At 41.1% G+C, this 26520-nt stretch overlaps 1 protein-coding gene across 2 annotated transcripts in view; it reads right to left on the bottom strand.

Moving 5' to 3' along the window:
* The window catches only part of PSIP1 (PC4 and SFRS1 interacting protein 1), a 38304-nt gene that overhangs the window by 6300 nt on the left and 5484 nt on the right, over window positions 1–26520 (bottom strand). For both annotated transcript variants that reach the window (XM_032095890.1, XM_032095891.1), the window contains exons 4-14: window positions 26003–26141; window positions 15669–15785; window positions 12942–13049; window positions 12076–12138; window positions 11116–11215; window positions 9324–9399; window positions 8232–8457; window positions 7513–7631; window positions 5090–5145; window positions 3837–3907; window positions 48–149 (exon numbers count right to left, since the gene is read on the bottom strand). In XM_032095890.1, the coding sequence (XP_031951781.1) occupies window positions 48–149; window positions 3837–3907; window positions 5090–5145; window positions 7513–7631; window positions 8232–8457; window positions 9324–9399; window positions 11116–11215; window positions 12076–12138; window positions 12942–13049; window positions 15669–15785; window positions 26003–26141 (1177 nt within the window). The remainder of the gene's footprint in view (window positions 1–47; window positions 150–3836; window positions 3908–5089; window positions 5146–7512; window positions 7632–8231; window positions 8458–9323; window positions 9400–11115; window positions 11216–12075; window positions 12139–12941; window positions 13050–15668; window positions 15786–26002; window positions 26142–26520) is intronic.

Here is a 26520-nt window from a genome sequence, read left to right as displayed (position 1 = left end):
AAAGCTGAACAAATTTAACATAATTTAACTAACACTGAAAATCTCACCTTCTTGAGAGTTAAAATCATCTCTGTATGTTTCTGAGCTTGTTGCATTGTGACTTGAAGGGATGCAAGCTCATCAAGAGCCTCAATACACCTGTTCACATCCTGTATATAAACAAGAAATTAGTCTGAAGACTTAACTTACATGTTAGTAATGTTTAATTAGCCATACTAATCTAACTTCTGTGTTCAGTGACACCTTCCTATAATATCCTTCATTTGACTATGAACTTAATTTTAGAACAATTTATGTAGTCAAAGTTGCCTACAAAAATTTAACACCAGTTGTCTCTAAGCTACTTCCATAAAAGGCAGATGATATTTGACTAACTTGTAACTTTTAACAAGAATTTTATCCTTTCAACATACCAACTCAAGTTTTACTCTGCTTTCATGATTCTAGTACTTCTATGCTTGAAGCTGTTCACCATAGTCAGGCTTTACCATGCACAATTTCTCACAAGTGATCAACCACTGAGAAGGCAGCAAAGCATCTTAACTGGACTGTAGTTAATATAGAGAACTGTCCTTGTAGATTCCCCACGTCCCCACTGTGCTTTGCCCTCTTTTTAAGTAAATTCTCTCTGATGCACCACCATCCTGGCTGAGGGGCTCAGCCATGCCCTGCAGTGGTTCATCTGTTGCAGCAGGCTGGAATTGATTATGTCTAGCACAGAGCAGTCCCCCACCCTCACTACCAGAACCTTGCCTCCAATACCCAGAAAAACTCTGCTTCCCTAGCTGGAACAGCTTGCTGCTCCTCACGCTGCCATACTTCTTCACTCACACTTATTTTCTTATCTTCATATTTTCTCCAAACTGAACACTCCCTGCTCTCTTGGCCTCCCCTTTTTCAACATATGCTCCAAGCCCTTAATCCATCTTTGTGGCCCTTTATTTGGCACCCTACAGTAGGTCCATATCTCTGTTGTTCTAGGGAGCCCAAAATACAGTCCAGTGTCCCATCAGCACCAAGTAGACGGCAACCACCACATTCCTTCCATGTTCTGGCAACTCCCTCTCTAATGCAGCCCAGAAAGCTGTTGGCCACTTCAGCACGAGCCACCAATATGCAAAAGCATATTGGTGGCTCATGCTAAGCTTGGTGTCCACCAATACCCCCAGGTCATTTTCTGACAGGCTGCTTTTCAGCCACTCAGTCCCCAGCCCATGCTGGAGGCTTGACGTTATTGCTCCATAGGTGCAGAACTGGAATTGAAGTTGATGAAGTTCCTGTTAGCCCATTTCTCCAGCCTGTTCAAGTCTCTCTCGATGTCAACACTACCATCAAACCTTTGATTTTTTTCTGTATCATGTGCAAACTTGCTATAGGTGTGGTTTGTATCATAATCCCAGTCATTAATGAGATGTTTTAATAGTATTGACTACCAGTGACTGGCCTGTAGCTGGACTCTGCCACCATTAGTTTTTTGTGCCCTGTTGTTCAACCAGTTTTCAGTCCACCCTTCTATCCACTTTTTGAGTCCAGATGTCATCAGTTTGTCTTTGAAGCTGTCCTGACAGACAGTGTCAAAAACCTTTTTAATCTTAATATAAACAACATCCACTCCTTTATCCACCAAGCCGTTCATCTCATGGAAAAACATAATTTTAGTCAAGCATGATTTCATCTTCATTAATCTATGCTGACAACTCTCAGAGCTCCTACTGTACTTCATGCCATTGGAAACAATTTCCTGGAGGATTTGTTCTGTCACATTTCAAGGGATTGGTGTGAGACTGACTGGCCTGCAGTAACCTAGATCCTCCTTCTACATGATGAAGGTGACATTTGCTTTCTTCCAGTCCTCAGGAACCGGCCCCTCATGACCGTGACTTTTCAAAACCAAAATGGAATGGATGGACAATGACATCATCCAACTCCCCCAGCACTGTTCTGTTTTTTCTGTATCAGGTCTCTGTCTAAATGTTCTCTAATTTGATCTTTGTCCTCTGAGCATCAAGGTTTTCTTGTTTCAATCTTCCCATGGTTTCAGGGACTAGGATTCCTGAAGAGAACTGTACAAGCAAACTGAGGTCAAGATGACACTGGTTACCTTAGCCATCTCCGTTTTTTACCAGAGCGCCTATCCCATTCAGCAGCAAGCCCACATTTTCCTAGACTTCTAAGATGAATCAATCTTGAGAAGGAGGTAATCCCTATAAGTGAGCCAGATCTCCTTGTCCTGTCTTCCCTCCAGCACAGTCTCCCAAGAGATTCTTCCAAGCACATCCCTGTAGACATTGAAGTCTGCTCTCCTGAGTCCAGGGCTGTGATCCTTTTCACCCTGCTCCCTTCTCCCTGAACTCTACTATCACCATCACTGCAGCCAAGGTTGCCTCTGACCAGATCTTTGCTGTGTAGAGGAATCAGGTCTAACAGGGTGTCTTGCCTTATCAGCTCCTTCATCACCTGTGTTAGGCAATTACCACACTCCAGAAGCTTCCCGCATTGCTGTGAAATCCTCATGTCCCTTCAGCAGATACCAGGACATTTTAAGTTAGAACCAGAGGTGTCTCCCAATTGTCTTAAGATGACTTCATTCTTTAATTCTCCCTGATCAGGTGATCTGCAGTAGACATTCTCAGGATGTCACTCATTTTGATTAGCCCACTAATCCTAACCCATAAGCTCCCAGCTGGCTTATCAGCTGTCCCAGTGCAAAGCTCCACACATTTCAACTGGTCTCTCACATAAAGTTATCCTTCATCTTGTCTTCCCAGCACCCATCTTTCCTACAGAGCCAGTAAACAGGTAAGGCAAGGCTCACCTCACTTCTCACCAAATTTCTGATACCAGTGAAACCACAGCCCTGCAACTGCAGACAGATGTCCAGTTCCCCAAGGTTGCTCCTCATGCTATATGTATTAATGTAAAGCCATCCCTAAGAGAAACACAGGTGTGCTGACGTTCCAGAAAGGTTATGAGAGTTTTCCTCATTATGCTCAATGTGCTGATGCTTGTGGTCATGCCACTTCAATCCTGTTCTGCAAAGGAGTTCTGTTGATTACAAAGTCAGTTTACATCACCCTGCTGATGTCTGTTTACATCTCATTGCTCTCCTGCTCCACCATTTCCTCCTCTGCCACCATTCCCAGTTTGATGCTCTTTAACTAGGTTGGCCAGCCCCTTGGCAGCACTACTTTTGGATCGATCCTGCCACATCCTAGCACACCTATCCCTTCCTTTGCAAGTGTTTTCCTCAACAAAGGGACCACCACCTGGGTCCCCATACCTTTACCATTACCCTCAGAGTCACATAGTCATGCTTGATACTTTCCAAGTGTCCCCTGACTGTATCACTGGTGCCCAACAGAGAAAATCTGCTGCAGCAAACAAACAGTCATAAGGCCAAAAAGCCTCAAACATCTGTCAGTAACATTCCAAATCCAAACCCCTGACAAGCAGCAGATTTCCCCGGACAGTTGAGTGGAGTCCGTGGACTGGAGCCTTAATCACTAGCATCAGGAAGTCAGCCACTACTGCACCCAATGTCCTGGTGTTTCCACATGGCTCAGCAAGCTGATCTGGCACCAGATGTTCTATTTTACGTAATTCTATCTGAATGTTTCTGGTAAATAATTTATTAGGTAGTATTTTCAAACAAAACAGATTTCATTTGCTGACGCTCATCTTTCACTGCCCACATTAACCACATTTAAGAGCAGTTATCTTTCATATGGAAAAGATTCCTTTCATTTTCAGAGTATTAATTAAAGACAAGAACACATGTCAAGTATTTCCTACTGGAATCTGACACATGAATTAGTTTTAAAAAAATATATACTTACCAGATTATCAATTTTCAGGGAGTTCTTTATTTCTGCATGTATCCTTTGAAGCCTAGAATCCACTGAAGTTTCTGAAGATCAAAAATAGTACTAATGAATATTTCTCAATCACATTAGGTTTGCTTTTGCAGAAATGATTCTACAAGTATGAACCTCATACAGAATGCAGAAGAAAACAGGCAGGCATCCGACAGGTAGGTGCACACATAAATATGCCACAGGGCTTACAATCAGAAAAAAAGTACAGTTTTTAAAGCTGAACATTATTGGCAACCCACACAGTTTTCTCCTCAGGAGTAACAACTGAAAAGAATTTTCTATTCGAAAACACAGCTGTCACCCTCTAATTGTAGGCCAGCTTAACAAGAAGTTTTAATAAATATTAAGAGTTACAAAGATGGAAGACCTTCAATGACAGGACACCTGGATATTGATGGTTTGTTTTCAGTAAACTGGTCATGGTACAATTTACAGTCTAAATCCATCCAAATGAAATGTTCCCATTACACATGCCTCAGAAGCGTGAAAGATGAATAAACCTGGCGTTCCCCAATTCACATACTGAATGCCTGTTTAGATTTGCTATGTATTCTGAACAATAATGCCAGCAGTTTCCTTTAAGTCAAACCCATCTTGGATGGCTTTGCATAGTTTTTATTCCCCCTTTGCTGCAAACATTGGGTTGGTTGGAGTCCATACCACTGCATCTATACTATACTACAAATTACAGCCAGTGGTTTGGATTGCTCTCAAAGATGGGAGTACTGAAAAAAGAATTACTTATCCCTATGAAGGTCAGTCTGCAGGTATGGGTTAGAAGACAAGACCATAGTAATCTGAATCTCAGCTTCCTACTTAGTGAGAGATGGTATCTAAATAGTTTCAAGAGGTCCCTCAGAGTACTGTGTTATGAGAAGATAGAAAGGAAAAAATGACAGGAATAACTGAAGGGATTTATATCAAAGAATAAAAGCTTTTTTTCTCGTGTTCATGAACTGAAGAGATTGAAGTTTAAAAGCCCAAAGGACAGTAAAGTCAGAATAGGAAAGACCTGTTCTACTGCACTGCATTGCAGAACAAAGATAGAAGGACAAAAATGCACTGTTTCACAGACCTGAAAGAATCATCACAAATCAAACACCTCAGACTGAGACCACACAGCCAGCCTCAGCAGCACATTATCTTATCCAGGAAGAAATCCCATTCAAAATAAAAAATTACCGAAAAGTACTGTTTAGATTCTATAAACTAACCTCTCTTCTTCTCAATCTTCTTAACTTCTGCTTTCTTGCCTTCTTCTTTACTCTGCCTATCAAAAATGTTGAAATGTTTTTTACAATGTTGTAAAGCCTGCTTTTTTTCCCCCCAGTTTTTGGATGAGATTCAGTATTTTGATATATTACCTCAGTAAAACATCAGCATGCAAAAACCACAAAGAGCCAAACCCTGGTTTTCAAGGATGAACAACCTAACAAAAATTAATTAGCTAAGATACAGCTGATAAATCCTCCATACTCACACCCATATTTTTCTAGAAGCTGCAAATGCAAGGATTTTAAAAACAAGTAATTTCCAAACTGTATTTTGGTTTTTTTGTTGCACAGATTAACTGGTAAAATGGCTTTATATGGAATTAACTTATGGAGAAAGAAAATACTTTTATGGGTTTTAATATTTACTTTTATTTTAAAAATATTTTATAATTATAATGACAAAAGGAGTAAAATTATTTACCATTACCACAGGGAATTTATGGAGAGATCAATTAATCATAATCAGCTCCTATATGACTATTTTCTCAAATAATTAATTGTAGCAGTACACATATCTTACAACTGACCATAAATGTATCAGTAATAATTTAAAAGTTCTTGAAGGAAGTAGTAATAAAGAAAAAAAGATTTATTATAAGTGCAGTGAAACCTCCTGGATCTTTTTCCAATTGTATCACTGAAAATAAAGCTGGGAATCAAGAAAAACAAAAAAAATTGTCTCCATTTCAGTTATAGGATGAAGACAGGCAGAAGTCTTTGAGACAAGTTTTTGGGCTCTTTATTCAGAGAAGATAATGAACTTCTGTTTAACAATTCCTCAGTTTTGTCTTACTGAGGGATTTAAAAGCCTCCTTTCAAAATTTCAGTGTATCACGACTAAATGTTCTGTGACTAGTTTTCTTCCTGTCATACTAATATGCATACATAAAACATGTAGGCCTTCATGTCTTACCATCTTCCATGTTTCTTTCATAAAGTACAAAAAACTCATCTGCTTCAACTGGCAGCACAATCTCAACAGTACAGATAAACTTTGTATATGTACAGAATGGTGTACAAAGCACCTTAACTAAATAAAAACTAATGAAGTGGCTACCAGAAGATGGAAACTATGATGATGAGCAAAATAATCAAAACACGTATCAGCCTATACTAGTTTACTTTTTATCAATATTGAGTTTTGTGGTATTAGTCATCACCTATAGTTAAATTCATTATACTTTCACTAACTAATTCTCCTTTATCTTACTGAAACAAAACGTTATCTACCCTCCAATGCATAAAATATGACAGCTATTTAAAAGCAGAAATTTGGTTGTTATAACTAAATCGATACATGAGAGTTTGATTCCCCAAATCAAATCAGGATATGTTAAATAGTGATACTGTAGAAGTTACTAAGATGCTAAGGTAATTTATTATCTCTGAAACTGGAAATGCTTAGGTTTGCTACAAGTAAGTAGAGTATTTATGTTAGGTCTCCAGAGGAGTGACAGGAAGAAGACGAAAAAGTGCTGGAACATGAGAAAAAAAATCCAAACAAACTCGATTTTTGTTAATGAATGTGAAATAGATAAGATTTTTTTGTTACAGGTAAAGGGGACCTTCGTTCTCTCCCTCTCCTCCAAATTTTTACCTTATTCTCCCTTCTGCCCTCCCACCAATGGGGGGGATGAGAACATCAAGCTCATGTGGTGCAGCTTCTTCATTCATTTGCAGAATAGCTCTAGCGAATGAGTCAGATTTCTTCCTATTGTCCTACCCTCCAAGTTCCCGGCAGGATCTTCTCTCTATTCTTGCGCTTGATTTGTAGTAAGTAATCTTCTAAATGTTGTCTGTTCTTTTTTTCAGTCAACTGGCTTTACAAATGCTAGAGTAATTACTTTTTCCTTGTTGTGTGTGACAGCATGTGCTCCAGCTGTCAGACAGCGAAGGAAATGTTTTCCTGGTAACCTATACATTCTGCACCTCATCAAAAATCCATATCCATGGATTAACAGGACCTCCGAAGTCCTACCAATTTAATCTAAAAATTTTAAGAAAAATATATGGCTATCCTGAACAGTTTTTCACACTGATCCCTTTTCACATGGATATTTCTAAGTTAGTTCTAAAAGGAACCCACCAGTTGTCCTCTGCTGGAGATTCTACATCACTGGAAGACTGACATAACTTAATTTCTATGTTCCAGTCTTCCCATTCTCCCACAACAGAACATTTTAATTTGAAGAACTTTTTACTCTCTCCTCAAAAAGAAGTTAAGATAGAAAACCAAAAAGGGCAGGGAGGAGGACAGTAGAACACAGTGCAAACCAGTTCAGAAGTTTTTCAGAAGTTTCACCTACTGTTAGGTTCAACATATTCCTACAACTTGCAGGCATCACATGTTAAAATATACTCACGATTCAGACTCTGTCTGTTCCTCTTGCTTACGCTTTCTTTCTGTTACTTCTCTGTCATGTTGGCTTCTTACAATGTTTCTTCTGTGAGCTGCTGGAAAACTTCTTCCCCCTTTTTTCTTCTGTTTTCATTTGGCGTTTTATGATTGGAAAGAGAAAAGTAAGATTATTAAATTATTGTTTCTGTAAACAGATGAAACTACCCACACTAAGCATCTCTGAAAAACTCTACTCCATGGAGCAGCCTGACAAAAACTGGCTTTCCCTGAAACTAAACACAATTTCATTAGTCCTTTCTCCATTTTTTCTTTTCATTGGAGGGCAATACTAAGCACCAGAAAAATGAAGACATTACAAATTGTTGGCTAGAGATAGTTCTGTACCTTTCAAAAATGTGATTTCAAGGCACATGTTCTCCAGATGCACCCAAGGAAAACAACATCTGTCTTCCAAGGAACACAGATTAAAAAAAAAAAAAGGCTTGACACTTAGATCCTTTGTTAAAATGAGAAGTGTCTTAGAAAAGATGATTTCTTAGAAAATATTAAGAGGTTCCTGAAAGAATTATTTGAGACAAATATAGTTCTGAAACTTTTATTCTATATATCTGTACGCCAGCCACAGGACTCCTACCTTCATTAAGAACTAGCATTAACTTAAGAAAGATCTCCAGTGATACTACTTTCCTCTGTAATAACTTTATCAGGAAAGCAAAATTATACCTTGTCCCCTTCTTGTTCTTCTCCTTCATCTTCAGAATCAGAAGCTGATCCAGAACCCACTTTTGCAACATTTTTCCTTTTTGGTTCAGCCTCTTTCTTTCCTTCCTTTTTATCAAATTCCTTCTTTGATTTCTCCTCTTCCTTCTGACTTTCCTCATCTTTTTTCCCTTGCTTTTTGGGCTTTTCTTCTGGTCCTTTTTTCTTTGCCTTCTCCTCCTCACTAACACTAAAACAAAGAGAGTATTTAGGCATCACATCCATTATTTAGGGTAACTTAAAAAAACTAACATTCTAATGCAAGAAGGGTCTGGGTTTTTTAAGCACAGAACAATAAAAATGATGAAGTTAATTCACTTTTAGTTCACTTAACAACTTCAAAAATACCCTTTCTCTAAAATTAAAATCCACTACCTGTGGGGGTGAAAAAAACCCCAGCAAATAAATACCAGTATGGAGGGTCTAATAAAGCTAACATTAATATAAGTGCATAGATCCTAACTTAAAAAGTTCACACTCAATGGATTCTCCACATGCAGATGGGACTGCAGGACCCAGACTGCATGCACTGTAAACTAGGTTTATAAAGTATACTTATTCAAGTTGTTCATATTCCAAAACTATGCATCTGCCAATCTATAGAAACCTAAACCTATGTTCAACTTTTCCTTGAGTTACTAGAAGCGCTAGACTTGACATAACAACAAGATGACAAAACCAAAATTCAGGTAACTAACAGTGTTGCAATTCCATCAGAAACGATTTCTGAAACAAAAACGTAAGAATAGAAAATCACTGTTTTATTTTTGGGTGATGTTGTATTTTCTCCTAATAAACTTCCTTCCTCTTCACTCAGCATACAATCATATAAGGAATTTTGTATAGATTTGACAAATTACGAAGATTAAGATCTCTTTCCTGTTTCAGAAGCATCCTTCCTTGAATTACTCTGTATTATAAGAATATCTACACAAACAGTAACTTATACTGAACACTAAAGGGGCAAAAACCTGTCAGGAGTAGTAATTTTGAAGTCTTAACATAAGGAGTAACACAGCTGACAATGAATAAGCTTCATATTAAGAAGAAACTCACAAGTCACCCTCCGAAAGACATGACGGTTTCACCAACTTGGGTCTCCCTCTTGGTTTTGGAACTTTTACTTCAGAAGCTAGTAGTTATACAGAAATAACAGGTTAGTCCACAGCTACCATTTTGTTCCTTGTCTATATGGAAAGATACTTACTCAACAGACGTAAGCCACACTTAAATGAAAATATAAAGCCTTACTTTGTTATTGTATAGAATTCAAGCGTTAATTGAGTACCAAACTTATTCAAGATCTCTTTGAAAAGTTAAAGCGTTAGCAGTTTTTTTAGCTGACTGGTGAATTAAAAACTTTGATGTTTTCTAGCCACAGGCTTTGACTACTAATTCTTGTGGTTTTTGCAATCTATGCAGTTGCGATTTGCTTCACATGTTGCATAACTAACATGAGCCTTAAATTAGATAATGAGAAACCAGAAATCACACAATGAAAAGCAGTCACTTATGCTTACATTTATACAGTTTGTTGTCCACTAGTTTTACTCATATCTTGGGTCTTCCATTGCTTTTCAGGCTAACAAACCACTGTCAAGAAGTTCTACCACCATACTACAGTGCAGACCAAATCTCTTCATTTCCTCAGATTTGCCATATTGTTAGGAGTAAGACAAACAACCTGCCTTCTTGGCACTTATGTACCTCAAATGCTTGTCCAGTACCACAGTGACTATGCTGGCAGGAAACCTAATACTCAGTGTCTAAACGCTTAGTGGTCTTAGCACAGAGCACTTCTAAGCATTCTGTCAACAACAGACAAGGCTGCATAGTACATTTTCCAAAAAGGTTTTTTATATAGGAGGCAAAAGCACCTCTTATAGATCCTTTCCTGCTCTTCTTACTGACAGTAGTTAGTGGAAAACAGCAAAAAATGGTGATGATAAAACCACAAATATTATAAATGCGTATTTAGTGCATGTAATGATATGGCAGTGGGGGATGAATTAATACTTAATTTTCTTACAGCTTCCACGGCAAAAGTAATTAAGTCTATTTAATTGTGGTTCCACTATTTTTATATTGTCAGCAGATACAGAGGACTATAAATTATTTGTTTCCCTGACTAGGTGCTCAAACAACATATGTAACTGCTGCAAGAACTGTCTTCCAAAGTAGTAATTAGTAATGAAGAATATCTGCAAGCCTACCATTAAAGTGACAATAGATCATTGTTAATTTGAAAGAAACAGGCACTACAGAACTATCACAAAATGGTTCTAACAAAAGATTCCAAAAAATCAGTTTTATTTTCTTTTAATTTGCCTATGAATTGACATAGACCATCTTAAACATATTTTTAAACAAGTCTCTTCAGTTTTTTGTTTTTCTTGTCCTCTGAACTCCACCTACAGGCTACTTGTTCCCCCAGTTCTCATCTTTGTGTTTTACAGATCTTCTAACTCAATCAGTCAAAGTACTTCATAGACACTTAATGAATACAAACCTTTGCGGAGCAAAACTGCCAAAGAGCTCCTATCATATATCTACACTTTAGCAGTATTCTGTGAAGAAGACTGACCTATTCTAAAGGTAATACTTATACCCCAAACCAGCCAGTCTTTAATTAAGAAGACTAAACATTAATACCATACCATACATTTAAATCCATTCACGTTCTGAACTCATGAATTTGAGATATTTTCTCACTACAGTCTATTAGCAAAATCTGCCTTTAGCATGCAAAAATACTCTGTAGTACTTCAGGGGAAGGAGATAACTCCGTGACTAATGCTAATGAAATATTTCTGTGGTGAAAAAAGTAAAATCATTCTTCTGAAGTTACCTGCTGGTCTTCCTCTTTTGGGGCTTACTTTTGGAGATACTGGCCCAGTAGCTGTTGCTGCCCCTGCTGCTGCTTCTTCAGCTTCAGCTTGTTTTTCAGACTAATTTAAAGAATGAATTTCACAAGTGAAAAAACACATGGCACCAATATCTCAATTACTTTCTCAGAAAAACACCTTCAAACTTCTAGAAATGTTATTATGCTATTGCTTGTACACACAAAAGAAGTCTCTGAACTTAGTAACAGATTATACTTAAGTATTACTCATTTCTCCAATCCCAACGGGAGAAAACAGACAAGAACTTAGTGTCCTGGACAAAGGATAACTAGACTACAGGTACAGCATGCTACTTTTCTGTGACAAACATACTAAGGTCACAGATACTTCATACTCACCCCCCATCCCTGCTGTCAGCTGTAACTTCAGAAGCTAAGTGTTTTCAAACACAGAATTAAAATCTGCCCCACTTAACTGTAGTTTTCAGTTGGGTCAGTGCCCTGATGTGGCTTCCTGTGTGACCACAAGAATTTAAGGCTAGCGTATGCTGAGCAAGCAGCTGGAACTGCCTCTGTCAATGTAACTCTATATTCTCCCAGGTTGTAGAGACCACAAAATCACAAATTTGTGAAAAACGGAGTATTTCAGGTGTTAGTTCAGTGTGATGAAGATGTTAAAAGATTTCAGAGCTTCAAAGCAGGCTATTTTATTAGCAGTTTATCAACAGTTATTATCTTATTTTTTCTTTTTTGTAATGAGTTGTTTGGGAAAGATAGGGACTCCATATTCCACATTAAGTTTAAAAAGAATTTCATTCCTGCAAATCTTTCAGGCACTTGAAAAAGGGGAGAAGGGTGTCAAACACTTCAATTTATGCACAATCTGTCATTAAAGGAAATAACATCCAGTATTATCACATTCAAAAAATTCCACTAAGGTGAAGTAATTAAACATACTGTTACCTTTCTTTTTCTTCCTCTTCTAGCAACTTTAGGAATAGAAGCATCGTTTGTTTTTACCACATCCTGTGAAGACTAAAAATGATCTTAAGAGTCTTAATAAAACAAAGATATATTTAATTTATCCTATGTTTTTTTTTTTACACAACTGAAGCCTCTGGCACATACTTTAGACAAGAAACTTGTAACATACATGAAGACATTTCCTGCTTTTAAATTGTTAAAATCAAAAATTATTAAACATTAGGAAGAAATTCTTTAGTGTGAGGGTGGTGAGACACTGGAAAAAGCTACCCATAGAAATTGTGTTAGCCCCATCCCTGGCAGTGTTCAAAGCATGGCTGGATGACACTTTCAGCAACCTGGTCTAGGAAAAGGTGTCCCCGTCAATGATAAGCAGGTTACATCTCAGTATTTTCTAAGGTCTGTTCCAAACCAGACCATTCCATGATTCTGTGATTATCTGGTACTTAGGACTTTTTCCTGAGAGATAAAAAATAAACTAAGTACTAAACAATATTCTGTTCTAAATAAAGATGGTAGGCAGTGATGTTTTGGTCTGTCCGGACCATTTATCTTGTCTTTAAAAGAGGTACATTTACAATACAGTAAGTGGTAAGTGATAAAAAACACAGTCTTCCACCGGTTTTAACTGATAGGACAAATCAGATTAAAAATTTCCTCTCTGATGAAAACTTCAATTTCTGGGAACTTCAGTGAGTGAACACACAAAGTGTTACATAATTAAACAGCTCCTGAAACTGTCAAAGTAGTAATAACTGTACTGTCTTAATACTCAGTAATAGATTTACACCAATAAACGTAAAATTAAGATGTTCTCTGTTACACAGAAAAAAGCTCTCACATACTTCTTTACTGGTTTTGTCAGAAGGCAGATCATCTTCCTTTGAAGTATCCATCTCCTTTTCTTCTGTTTCAGCTTCTGTAGTTAAGTTATTATCCCCTTTAGGAGATAACTGCAAAGCAAGTCAACACAGGATAAAAAAATGCATTAGGAAAGTATTTTATAGTGAAAAGAGAACATGCTAATTACCATCACGCTGCTCTTCACTTTAATTAGTTTAAATCTGTAGGTACACTCATTTCTTAGGTACCCGTTAAAAGCCTAATCGTACTGGACTACTTCCTCCTGCAGCATCTCTTATGAGGAAGGGCCAAGGAAGCTGGGCTCTTTCAGCCTCATGAAGAGACAACTGAGAGGGGACCTCATCAATATGTAGAAGTGTCTGGAGAGAGGGTGCCAAGAATATGGAGCCAGGCTCTGCTCAGGGGTGCCAGTCCATAGCACAAAAGGCAGCAGGCACAAACTGACACACAGGGAAGTTCCACCTGAACATGAGGAAGAACTTCTTTACTGTGCAGTGACCAAGCACTGGAACAGGTTGTCCAGAGAGGCTGTAGAGTCTCCCTCCCTGGAGATATTCAAGAACTGTCTGGACACAAAATCCTGTGCTGTGTGCTCTGGGATGACTGAACAGAAAGTTGAGCTAGATGACCCACTGTGGTCCTTCCAGCCTGACCCATTCTGTGATTCTGCATGAGAAGAGCGGGAGGGAAGGGAAGCTTTTCTTTCCAGCCAGCTTTCTGCAGTTTTGTGCCTCAGCTCTTTTTCCTTTGGAAAGTTGAACTTTTGTTTTCCTGGGACTTCATTTTTTTTTCTTTTTCTCTCTGCTGGACGGTTTCAACATCAGAATACATTGGGAGGATTTTCCACTGAGGCCTTGGCCCTGGAGGTGGGCCCACCACCCCGTCCCAGCTCCAAGGAGGGGGAGAGAGAGATCTACGGAAGGACTCTTGAAATTTTCCCAGGTTTCTCTCAGCAGAGTGAGGGGTTTTATTATTTAGCATTATTATCCTTTTCCTGTGTGTTTGTTAAATAAATAGTTTTTATCTCTTTCACTTTCCTTTGAGGAAAATTTATTTTTCCCGAACCTGGTGGGGGAGGAATGGTTATAGCCTGCCTTCTCTCAGAGGATATATTTCTAAATTTGACCAAACCAGCACAAATTTAGTGCCAGTTAAGGATACATGCCATGGCTGTGCTTCCTCACAGGTTCTTGTGCACCTGCTCACTGAAAAACCACGGGAAACTGACAGGTCCTTGGTGTAGGGTAAAAACTACTTGGCAAAAGCTAAAACATCAGTGTGTTATCAACATTATTCTCATACCAAACCCAAAACACAGCACTGCACCAGCTACTAAGAAGAAAACCAACCCTATCCTAGCCAAAACCAGGACATATAGTAAACAAACCACAAGTAAGTTGTTCTACCATTTGTGAGATTGTAATTCATGTACTTTTCCCTGTTTTCTTGGGGTTTTTTTAACCTTTAAAATACTAGTTTTGGTTTTGCGAACGCAGTTAAAACTAACCCCAGATAAGGAACAGGTGCTATGTATTTGACACATTTTCAAATTCTTCAGTTACAATTGTGAAACAATACTGAAGAACAGCTTGCAACACTTACAGAGAAACTACATTAAATCTTGGCAAATAATCAAAATGGAAACAGAGGTTAAGAATAAAGGCAAGTCTATTCAAAAGAGTCTGACATTTAATTTAAGGGCACTGCCCATCCTGTTGAGTAGTAATTTCCAGAAATTAGTGACGACAATGAGATATCATAAATGTATCAATCCCACCTGCATGACAATTTTTGTCGTTTTAGAATTCTATTCTTAAAACCACTGAGAAGAGTTGACAATATACAGTATCTCTTCCATGCCATATGAAAAATATCCCCATATCAACATAACATTCAAGAAAAGACAAAAGTTCAAAGCAGTGTACTATTAAATCATTAAATGTACAGTAAGCTATGAAGCTTCACCTCTTACAGTATAAACTATGTACTGCTCCAGCAAATTGAAACAAAGGTGCTTCAGACTGAAATGACTTTTTTTTTAGGATAAATGCAGTATGTTTAAAGAAAACACAATCTTGTTTTGGAAGGCTTCTAAGGTATGCACACATTTACAAAGCAAAGAAGCTAAACTCTGTCTGTAAAAACTATTGCATACTGATTTCTGGCTCAAGAGTTGAATTGATACAGCTATTAAATTCTCTATATCCTAAGTTGTTCATTAAGGATATGATCTAATTCAAGCCAATTCTTATAAATCTGTTCTGACACACACACTCAAGTACCCTTTCACCCATGACAGACCCTAATGCTCTGTTCCGCTTTTCAATATGAATGGTCATAATTGAAAATTACAGTCATACCTGCCTATCATATGAAAAAGTCTTCAAAAACAGAAAGGGGTAAGTTTAACTAATTCTTGGTGATCATTTCCAACTTCTCCTGCCTAGGAAGTACTGTATGAATTTAGTTTAAGTGTATTATGATACAGAAATGCAGGCTGGTAAAGAAATTAATTTTCAAAAAACATACAGAGCACCATATAAGGAAAACAGAAGGACAGAAGTATTACTGTAAGTATATCTGAAAGGAAGCAAGCACAGGCAGTTACAACAGTAAACCACTGTTAAAGTATTTAAGTAAAGACTTGGCAATATAGTTTTGACTTGAAAATGTTTCTGGCAGAACAAAGCAGAAATTCAATCACTTACTTTTGGGACAGAATACTTTTTTCTTTTGGCTCCTGCTTTTTCTTCACTCCCCTCAGCAGGCTCCTGACTGCTTTCTTCAACAGTCTCATTGATAGGAGTGTTAACGGCTGGATGGGGCTTCAATTAAAAAAAACATCAAAAATGAGATCTAAATCCCCTCCTCACCTGAGGTGTAATCTCCCACATACATTACTGAAGAAAGCATCATGTCAAGGAATTCCGTATTAGAAGGACTAGAATATTAAATACATCTTATTCATTTTATTTCATTACTTTCCAGTTTTCAATTTAACTTGCAATTTCTTTATTATTAAACTTTAAAACTCTAGTGCTGTAACGACTAACTTCTCCATTATCAATACTGCAATATAAGTCTTTTCTTTTGAATAATATATCTTAACATATCTGAAAGTTAAGAAAAAAAACCTGTTTTGGTCAAATATAACTTCTGATGCTACTATAAAGAAGTGTATTTTAAAATACACTATCAATCCTAAGTGATTCAACTACTTGTTCCTGCAAATGTAAGCAGAAAAAGGATTACAGTAAGGTAATTAGTGAACTAGAAGTTAAAAACATAGAGATAAAGCCTAAATTACTCTTTTTTCTTCCATTACATTGTGTATGGCCTTCTTCCTCTTATATACTAGCTCCTGCAAATAAAGCTGGCAGAACTCCCCTGACGCTTCTTTTCCCCCACTGGGGAAGTGGGTTTGGGTTTCAGCCCAACCTACAAGCTCCTTTCTGCCCTCCCAACTCCCTTACGAGCAGTTACAAGCAACATCTGCGAAGTATAAATACTGCTCTCAGAACATTACAGTTTTGGCAATATAACAGAAAATCTGGCTCTCAGAAGGCCTTACTAAGATAAAAAATGCAGTGGAGAACTGCTAGAAAACAACCCATTTTGCCACTGCTTGGGTCCACTGGAGGCAACAGTGGCATTTACAAAGCAAAAGCAGATTGCAGCTTCTTGAGCCTGAACTGCAGACAGTGCAAACTGAGACACCCAGGTGCCAGAACTCTCCACAACTGAACACGTGGTGCTACATAGGGCCATGGCCATCCATGGCAGCACCACCACCAGGAACTGGGGTATATCCCAGGAATGTCGTGAACCTCGATGCACGTGCCATTCTCATGGCCCCCACGCTGCAGTGAAACTGCTGAGTCAGTGCCACAAAACACCACTCAGCCAAGATAGAAATGAGAGGGCAGCAAGTCCCAGCAGAGCTCTACCCACCAACAGAGGAGAGAAGGATCTTCACAGGCTGCTGCAGATTCTTGGTGGTGACTACCTTTCTCATTTTTTGTAATTCTCCACTTTTCCCTACTTTTCTATTTTCTTCCTCACTCTCTTCTTTGACAGTGAATAAAAGTGAATTACTATTTCGATCACCAACATTTGACCTTGTCTCTTAATCTTGGTCCTGGTGTATTCGAGTCTCCCCACCTCCATGACAGGCTCAGGGCACACTCCCAGACTGGGACATAGGCCCAGTAAAAGGACAAAAAAAGAGGAAAAAAATTGCAAGTGAATGCCCTGTACAAAGAGCTGACAAGTCTGCCCCTTTAATATCATCAAGGAATATCTTAAGATGCATTCACCACCAAGACCGCAGCCAAAGAAATGTGTCCATTCACCTATGAACTGAATAGTGCAACGTATTAGCAGGCCGTAATACATTATTCTACTTTAAAACATTGGGAAAATGGCATATTTACTCATCAGTTACATTACCTTTCCTCTCAGTTTCCATAAGCAGCTACTTGCCTTCACTTTCAAGATCCCTCACTGCCTACGCTCATCCCTCTGCTCGTGGGCAGGTGCCGGTGACACGGGTGGAACCAAGTCCACCACTGCCCTGAGCACACTGCCCATTTGGTCCTGGGGAGGTGACTGGCAAGGGGTGAACAGGCCCTCAACATCCCACCTCACCTGGGAATAGATGGTGCCTTCACCCAAATAGCAATGGGAGAAGGGGGAGAGAGGACGGAGAGATGGATGGTCATGCACAGAACAAGATGCCTGCAGAGGACACAAAGACGTTCTGAGGCAAAAGAGGTGCCAGAGTCAAGGACAGACTAAAAGAGGAGACACACAAGCCATTGCCCAAGCCAAGCTCCAGCCTAGAGGAGCTGCCTCATGTTGAGGAGTACATTTAGTGAAGGTAACCGGTATCATCGCAGATTGAGCTGTGAGCGGCAGAAGCTAGAGGCAAGAGATCTTGAACTTTGCATAAAAAGGGAATGGTGGCCAGCCAGGTGAGTGGACACTCAAGAGACAGCTGGGACCAAGTACTCAATTGTAAAACCCAACAGTTTCCAACCTTGGACTGCGACGGTATAAATGTCCAGGGCTTCCTTTGTCCAGGCTCCCTCCCAGGAAGCACTCAAGCTCTTATTCTGTGGTAGCATCATGATTAAATTATTTTATGGATCCAGCTATCTGACACTGCTAACAGAAAGTCAGGGTCAAGCCAGTAAGGAAACCTTGTTTGACTGTGTGAGTGTGGCGTGTGCAGGGAGTCAGCAGTACACCCAACGGGATCACTGGAGCTGTCCGCTGCAAAGGGCCTCAGACCCAGCTCAGGTGGTGGCAACTGTGACTGTCACAGTGTTTCCTGGATGGTCAGACATGGAAATTCCCTTAACACCAAGCACTGGCAGAGGGCAGACAGAAGGTACACGCCAGGGTTGGGCTGCAGGCCGTGGAGGAGCCCACACCGCAGTTGCTGCGTAAGAAACAAGGAACAGTAAAAACAAAGTAACTACTTCACACCTGACTTTCTCCTATACCACCACTGTCTTACCCAGGGGACACACTGTAACATGCAGAGAGGACACTGGGGACTAACAAAGCAAGAGCAGAGGTCGCTAGAGGGAAGCATGTTTCTCCAACTCTTTTATTTTTGTCTTTGTTTCTTGTTACCAGAACTAGCCACAAAAAGCATATGGCAACTGACTAAACTGCACCAAATTCCCTGATGTGAATGTTTTGCGGCCTATACTATACCCCTTTTTGGCAAAGATGCTGGAGCCTCAGAAGCTGATTTCAAGCACTCTGCTACCCTTAAAACAAATACCAGCTTCCCCATAAACTCCCCAGCAACCCCAGGTTCAGCTAAGATAGACATAAGTCTCTTGTTCATAGCTAGTACAGTGCTGCGTTTTGTATTTAGTATGAGAATCAAATTCAAAACTCACAGATTTTTTAGTTGTTGCTAAAGAATGTTTACTCTAAACCAAGGAAAACATTACTTAGTAAAAACTAAAGCAGTGTTATCAAAAGGATTCTCATACGAAATACAAAACACAGCACTGCACCAGCTAAGAAAATTAACTCTATCCCAAGGGAAACCAGGACATTACACACTTAAATATCCACTCCTTCCCTGACTAAGATATCCAGAAGTCCTACCCCTCAAAAAAACCCTTAGCTGTTAAATGACAGTCACAGAGACTCACCAAGTAGATAAGCATCTTTCCCTTATTAGTAGGGGCTGAAAATATATGCACGTGTTTCCCCAGCTTTGAGGAGAGGGTAATATGGCAACATCCTTGTGAACAGGAAAGCTGCAACAGCCAAACACCATGGGAGCTAACAAGAACATGAAATAAGATGCCTTTGAAGTCTCAGCACTGTGAATTGTATGCTGTTGAGTGAAGTACTGGAAAGAGAAGGCTCATTTCAACGCACAAGCCAAAGCAACTGAAAACAAACCAAAAACCAACTATCATACTACAATTTTTTTCTTCTTGGAAAAGCAGAAGGTTGCTCCATCTCATCTAAAATCTTTGGCATAACAGTGACATCATACTTTAAGAACTAAACTCAAAAGGAAGTGCTTTGGAAAAAAACCCTATGAAAGATGCATGATTGAATGACCTGACATTTTCAGAGATGCCTCAAAGAAACAATCCAAGTACATCCTTACTGGCAGCTTTTTTTCAGATTAAGTAACACTTACTGTGTCCTATTTTATTTTACAAGATGTCCCATCTAGAAAGCCTTTTGCAGATGTACTCCAATAGCACCAACAAGGACTACCCACAAGTAAGAACAAAAGCTGACTAAAGGGCTTGACTTGCTCCAAGTAAAACTCGCTTTTAATAACACCTAGCACAGGGTGGAAGGAGAAGACTGTCAAAAGGAAAGCCTTCTAAAGTTAAAGGGCAAATTCAGAAGAAAATTTGCATAATCTACTGCATTACTGCATTCTTTCTGTAATTCAAACCGATCCAATCTTCCTGCTCAAGCAGGGAAACACACCACTGGCTGACCAGGACCATGTCCAGAAGACTTCTAGGTATCTTCAAGAATGAAGACTCCATAGCCTCACAGAGCAACATGTAGCAGTGCTCGGTGACCCTCATAGGAAAAAAAAAGAATCTTCCTTATATTCACAGAAAACCTCCTATGTTTCAGTTTATGCTCCTTGCTGCTGGTCCTGTCACCAGAAACCCCTAAAAAGGGTCTGACCCAGGCTCTTTGCACCCTTGCTTCACATATTTGTATAAATTGCAGAGATTCCACATAAGTTCACCAGGGCTGAGCAGTCCCAGCTCTCTAAGCCTCTCCTCACAGCATAAATGCTCCAGTCCCTCATGTTCATGGCCCTTCATGGGTCTCTCTTTCCAGTATGTTCATGTTCCTCCATTTGTATTGAGTAGCCCAGAACTGGATGGAGGACTCCAGTTAAACCATTCCTACTAAGAAAAGTTTCTTCTTCCAGTAATTTTAAGGTTCACTTAGAGGAACACTTTTAAAATATGACCGGTGGAAAAAAAAAGCTTTTTCTTTCCTTTCAGTAAAAAAATAGGGAAAAAACTGTGAAGAACAACCCAATGGCTCTAGACAGAACCTGACCAAGAAAGACAGTGTGAAAAGTGATGCTGCTGCTGAAGCTGAAGAACCTGAATGGAACTCAAAAGATGAAAGAACTATACTGCAGAAAAGCTGTCACACTAAGAAAACCTATCTCTTGGCAACATGTTTTGTGTCTTCTTCCAATTAGAGATGTATCTAGGAATGCCTGATGCTACTGGAAGCACTGCTTAAATGAAGTAACAGATTTCTGCAGTGAAACAAAATATTAGACAAACTTTTTACTGTTGATTATTTATACCCAAATTTCAACCTAGTTAGAATGACTGGTAACACACAAGTTATAGTTTACAATTACCTCAGCCACCCACAGAACACCTCTTTTCAATTGTCAGGATAAGGTGTATCAATTTGTATCATACATTAGCAGAAAGAATCTGTTTCTTATTACTACAGTCCTTCGCACTGTGATATGAGGATTAGCATCTCTCCATATCCCAAAGAAGAAAGTGTACACCTGGAATACATCACCTTCTGACAATACTTCAGAAACTCCTTACATCTTTTTCCATGTTCTCCTTCAAACTAGAAACACAGTAACTTGGGGTATCTTATGAAGCAGGAATTCATTGGTGCTAAAATGGCAACCTGGCATGTTGTGTAAGAGCAGCAAATAAAAAGAGAAAACAGCAATTCTTTTTTTTATTATTGCAGCATTGCCTAGAAGACCCAATGTAACCAAAGTCAGTATACATTCAGTGTACATAACAAAACTAAAAGTTACAGAATGTTCAGAGCAAGCAAAGACAAAATGAGTAAGAGAATTTGTCTTCATATTAAATTTGGGTCCTTTTATGGATTGCATAGTTCTGGTTTAAGCTTGGAAGTCTTACAAAAAGGACAAGAAGCAAGGAACTACTGATGGACAAAAATTGAATCAAGTCATGTGACAGGGGCTAAAAGGCAAACATCGCATTGCTTCCAACTGCTAGAATGAAAATACTGCGTGGTGGCCGGTGAACATACATCACAAGGGACAGAGAGTTTCAGTAAGACAAGTCCCAAGTAACACAAGAACCACTTCTTGTTAGGGTGACCAAAAAGGCTTCTCCCAGGATGCACTGTTCGTTAATCTATCCGTTATGTTAATCTATTATGTTAATCTGTTATGTTAATCTATCCCAGTTTGGATTCCCCGGTTGGCTGTCAGCCTCTACCTCCTCCTCACTCCCCCTGAGCTTCCCCACCGGACCCCGTTCCCAAGTCCCGCCTTTGCCCCAGCCCCGCATAAAACTGTGAGTTCTGGGCTCACGTTTGTATTTGCCTCTGTAACCTTCGACAGTGTAGCAGCAATGAATGCTCCTGGCGGAACGCACCCAAATGCCCTTCTGGACTCTTTGCTACCGACTGTAGCACTGAACCCGCCTGTGCATCTGTGGGGGCACGCAGGACCCCATGGAGCTGGGCAGGGACCCCACAGCGCCTCAACTGAATGGCCTCGGACCATCCCCGACAGTGTCTCCAGTAGTTCCTAGATTTAAGTCCCATTTGAGCAGCCATAGCCCCAAAGAAACCTCTGAGTTCTATCAGGGGCTCAGCAGCGGAGACTGACAACCTTCTGGGGAAAGAGAAGACTGGTCTAAAGTCGGTGGACCAATCTTAAGACTTTTATTTGACCCTCTAAGGTAATATGGGTCACTTTTGTATCCTTTTTTGTTAATTGCCTTTTATCTTGAGGGTTGGGAAGAGAGGGAGATGGGGCAGAATTCTCTCATCTCCCGAGAGGAGTTTTTCTCCCAGTTCTAAGAGTCCTTGTTCGGGAAAATTATCGTTATACCAGGGAAGGTTTAAAACATTTTGTGCAGTGGTTATTTATGCAGTGGTTAGTTGAGCATTTAAAACACTTTGTGTGATGGTTGTTTACGTCGGGAGGTTATTTGCTTTACAAGCTAGCAAAAGCTGTTGATAGTCTTGTGAAACGGTTGAGAAATGCTAACCCCACTTTAAAAAACCCTTTACCGCTTCCCTCTCCCTGCATCCCTGATCCCTCTGCCCTGCTTCAAGAGAAACTGGGAGGTGGATTCTGCCAGAGTGCACAGGTTTGCTATCATCTGCCTGCCTCCTCCTGATTTCTTTTGATCCCTGCCCGGGGTAGTGATGGCCAGGCTACTTCAAGTTCCTTCCCAGACCTCTTCCCTGTACCCACTTCTCCAGTTTCCTCTACTTCAAATTTGCTCAAAGATCGCGGTGGCAGCAGAATCAGTCCCGCAATCCCAGCTGCTACCTTTATTTTTAGTTCTCCCGCCTCCACTCCCCTCAAACAAAATGGCGGATGCCACGTGGAAGCCCAAGCAGTAGTGGTGGGCTTTTCACCCGCACGTGGTCCCCCTCCCCCACCTGCTCCCACTTATGTTACCGTGTGTGGTCCCTCTTCTATCCCTGGCCCCTCCCACACGTCGATAACGTGCTGCGTTGGGCCCTTCTCCCTCCACTGAGAATCCGTTCCCAGCCGCAGATCTTGCATCTCTCTCCTGTGTCCCTGTCCCCTCCATCAGTGGCCCTGCTCGTGAGAACCAACCCACCTCTCGTTCCTTTGAGGCCAAGACCGAGAGTGAGGGTGGTAGCAGCTGGGGAGACTCCAGGATGCCTGGGGACAGCAGCACCTCTGCGTGCGCTGCCCTGCCTTCCTTCCCTCTGCTGCACAGCCGTAGTGAGTTTGCAGGTGTGCATGCTAGAGAGCAAGGTGCTGCAAAACCTGCTGCAAAAACGCAGTGCCCATACCTGCTTCGTGAGGGGAGGTTGTGAAGTGTTCGCACCCACCTGCTCCAAGCCCTGTGCCGGACCAGCTGCTCCCACCAGGCTCAGCCTGCCCCTAAGTGTCAGCTCTGTGCCCTAGCCAAGCTGGCTTCGGGCGCCAGTAGCCCCAGTAGAAGCTGTGAGCAAAGCAGCAAAGACTCCCCTGCAAAGCCCCTAGGACTGCACCGGCACCCTGACCCCACAGGTTCCTACCACAGCTTGAAAACCCGCGAGCCAAAGCTGTGGAGCGGCACCAGCACCAAGCCCAAGAACAGCTGCTAGAGCTGCTGTCCGAGAGCGCCCTACAGCTAAAGTCCAGCAGCAGCTACAGCCCCAGGCTGGACTTTCCTCAGCAACCGCACGGGAGCTTCAAGAAAAGCCCTGGCAAAGCCACTCTTCTCCCCCGTCGCTGCTGCCGCCAAGCCCGCCAGCAACCCCCTGCCAGCTCACGCCTGGCTGCCTCTCCCCGCCGAAGCAGGGGCACGCCCAAGCCAGCCACACTGCCTGTGCTGCTGCTTGCCATGGCCCACCCTGGCTGCCCACGTGGTGCAGGGGTTGAAAGGGGGGGGTCATTCTTGTTCTCGGCCAGGTAGACCTGGCCTCCCCTGCTGTGGCAGCGAGCTGGAGCCACTTCCTGAAGGGATACTTTGTCCTGGCACCCCCCTGTCAGCTCCACTGCGGCTATGCGAATGCCGTGATGCTACCTAGTCGCAGCTACTGCCGCTTGGCTCCCCCAGCTGCAAGAACTCTGCCCACGTGGTGTCTTTCACATCAGCCCCAGCCCTGGCCGCAGCCCTCACTCCTGTGCTGCAAGAGAAGCAGAAAGAGGGGGCGGTAGCAGGAGCCAGGCTGTAGGACTCAGACTGTTCCCAGAGAGCTGCAAAAACATCGTAAGGGAAGCAGTCGACCTGACCAGCTTGCACGTGCAGCTAGAGCAAGCAGAAAAGCAGCCAAAGAAACAGAACAGTGAATTCTCAGATTCTGATGCTAAGTGTGAAGATCAAAAGACTGCGGTGAAGAAGCCAAAGGTCACGTGATACCTGGAAACTGCCAGAGGAGAAAACAAGCCCTGCACCAGCCCAGCGAACACCATTGCTGTAGACACAACACCAACCAAGATGAACAGGGTACAGTCAAAAGAGCAGACAACCACTGCTTGGAAACGGAGACGGTGCAAAACAGCACTGATGTCCACCACAGAGACAGACTCACTGTCCTGTAACCAGAACTGCAAACAAGACTTCGAACAGGTAAGTCAAGACACCCTTGGTGTCTCCCCAGATCTTACCTCTTCTGCTGCTTTCCCAACAGTTAATTTTCCCTACCACCACCCTCTGCTTTGCCTTTCCCACAACCACACTCCGCAATACTCCTATTGACATGTTTTCTGTTAACTTGCACTCCTCTCTTTATTTACTACTTATTATTCATCCCCTAACCACGTGTTCCCATACCTTTGTTAAGTTATACTATTCCCCTTTCCCCAAAGTAAAAGAGGGGGGAAGGGAAAGAACCCCCCCATTTGAAATGGCAAAATTTTAACTTTCTTTGAAACCCCAACAGAAACAACTGCCAGAGCCTGTGCCCACATTCACCACCAGGATGCCCAGCACCCAACACCCTGCCATCCTCTGGATGTTCCTGGTACCACCAGCAGTGAATGCTTGAACTGTGCCACAGCCCAAAGAGAACTGTGTTGCTTCAACCTCACCTTCGCCTGTGAGAGCATCCATAGAGAAAAATCCTCTAAAAGATTTGAGGACTTGCTGGTACATTAGGCTGTGGGTGCTTCTGATCATTTTGTTGTCTTGTGTATATTTGGTTCTTTGGGACACTGGGTGTTGGGATCCTTGGGGGAGGCCTTTTGTTTAATACAGAAAGGAGGAATTGTGGTGGCCGGTGAACATACATCACAAGAGACAGAGAGTTTCAGTAAGACAAGTCCCGAGTAACACAAGAACCACTTCTTGTTAGGGTGACCAAAAAGGCTTCTCCCAGGATGCATTGCTCTGTTCTGTTAATCTATCCCAGTTTGGATTCCCCGGTTGGCTGTCAGCCTCTACCTCCTCCTCACTCCCCCTGAGCTTCCCCACCGGACCCCGTTCCCAAGTCCCGCCTTTGCCCCAGCCCCGCATAAAACTGTGAGTTCTGGGCTCATGTTTGTATTTGCCTCTGTAACCTTCGACAGTGTAGCAGCAATGAATGCTCCTGGCGGAACGCACCCAAATGCCCTTCTGGACTCCTTGCTACCGACTGTAGCACTGAACCCACCCGTGCATCTGTGGGGGCACGTGGGACCCCACTGAGTGGGCAGGGACAGTATTAATACTGCACACTAAGAAAGCATGTACTGAAATCTTACAAGGATACTTGTGGACATAGGTATTTGGTTTCAGAATACAGAGGGTAGAGTGACTGAGACCCCAAAAACCCACCACTTTTCAAACACAGTCACAAAGTTAAGTATTTCAGGAATATATATAGTCATAAGTATGTATGTATCTCCAGTTAAACAACCTCCATCTCTTTTTATGCTATTGATACTAGACACAAATAACAAACAGTATTTTAAATTTTTAGAATATATGAAATTTTGTCTAAGCTGCAGTTAAACAGGAGCAGTAAGTCATTCCTCTGTGTCAGGAAAACACTTGTTGCCTTTCCCGTCCTCCCCCCAAAGCAACAAAGATTTGTAGTCTGCATAGCTTACCTGTTGATGAGAGAATTTCACTTTGGGATTATTGTCAATTTCCCACAACCCTTCATTAAAACCCTTTCTTTTATTTGGTTTGCCATATTTATCTTTATTTTCTGAGTAAGGGAATATGTCCTTTGGTCCCAAAAATGCCCTTAAGGAAAGAAAGAACAAAATTTGGATTTTAATTGGTTAGTATTTTCAAAGAAGTAAGCACCATGTGTTACTAAAGGTTAAATTCATTACTACTCTTCTGCTAGTCCTTAGTTTTTTAAACTTTGGCCTGCAACACCCCAAGGTTTCCATTACTACCACCACACAGAGACTTCCCTCCTTCCCAAAGCATTCCGTATCTGGGCAAGAAACGCTCACTGCTGCATCTTAAGAGTGCAGCTAACAAGTCAACCAGCTACTGTGAACTGCATCAATTAAAAACTAAGCTTACAACCAAAGAGAAAGAGCAGTTGTTTCCTTACAAAAGAACATCATGCTTAAATGTTAAGAATAAAGCTTTCTTTAATATTTTTATTGTG

This window comes from Corvus moneduloides, chromosome Z (genome assembly GCF_009650955.1).
Source record: "Corvus moneduloides isolate bCorMon1 chromosome Z, bCorMon1.pri, whole genome shotgun sequence".
NCBI lineage: Eukaryota > Metazoa > Chordata > Aves > Passeriformes > Corvidae > Corvus > Corvus moneduloides.
The sequence above is the reverse complement of the archived record's forward strand: the minus strand, read 5'-3'. Positions and strand labels throughout refer to the sequence as shown.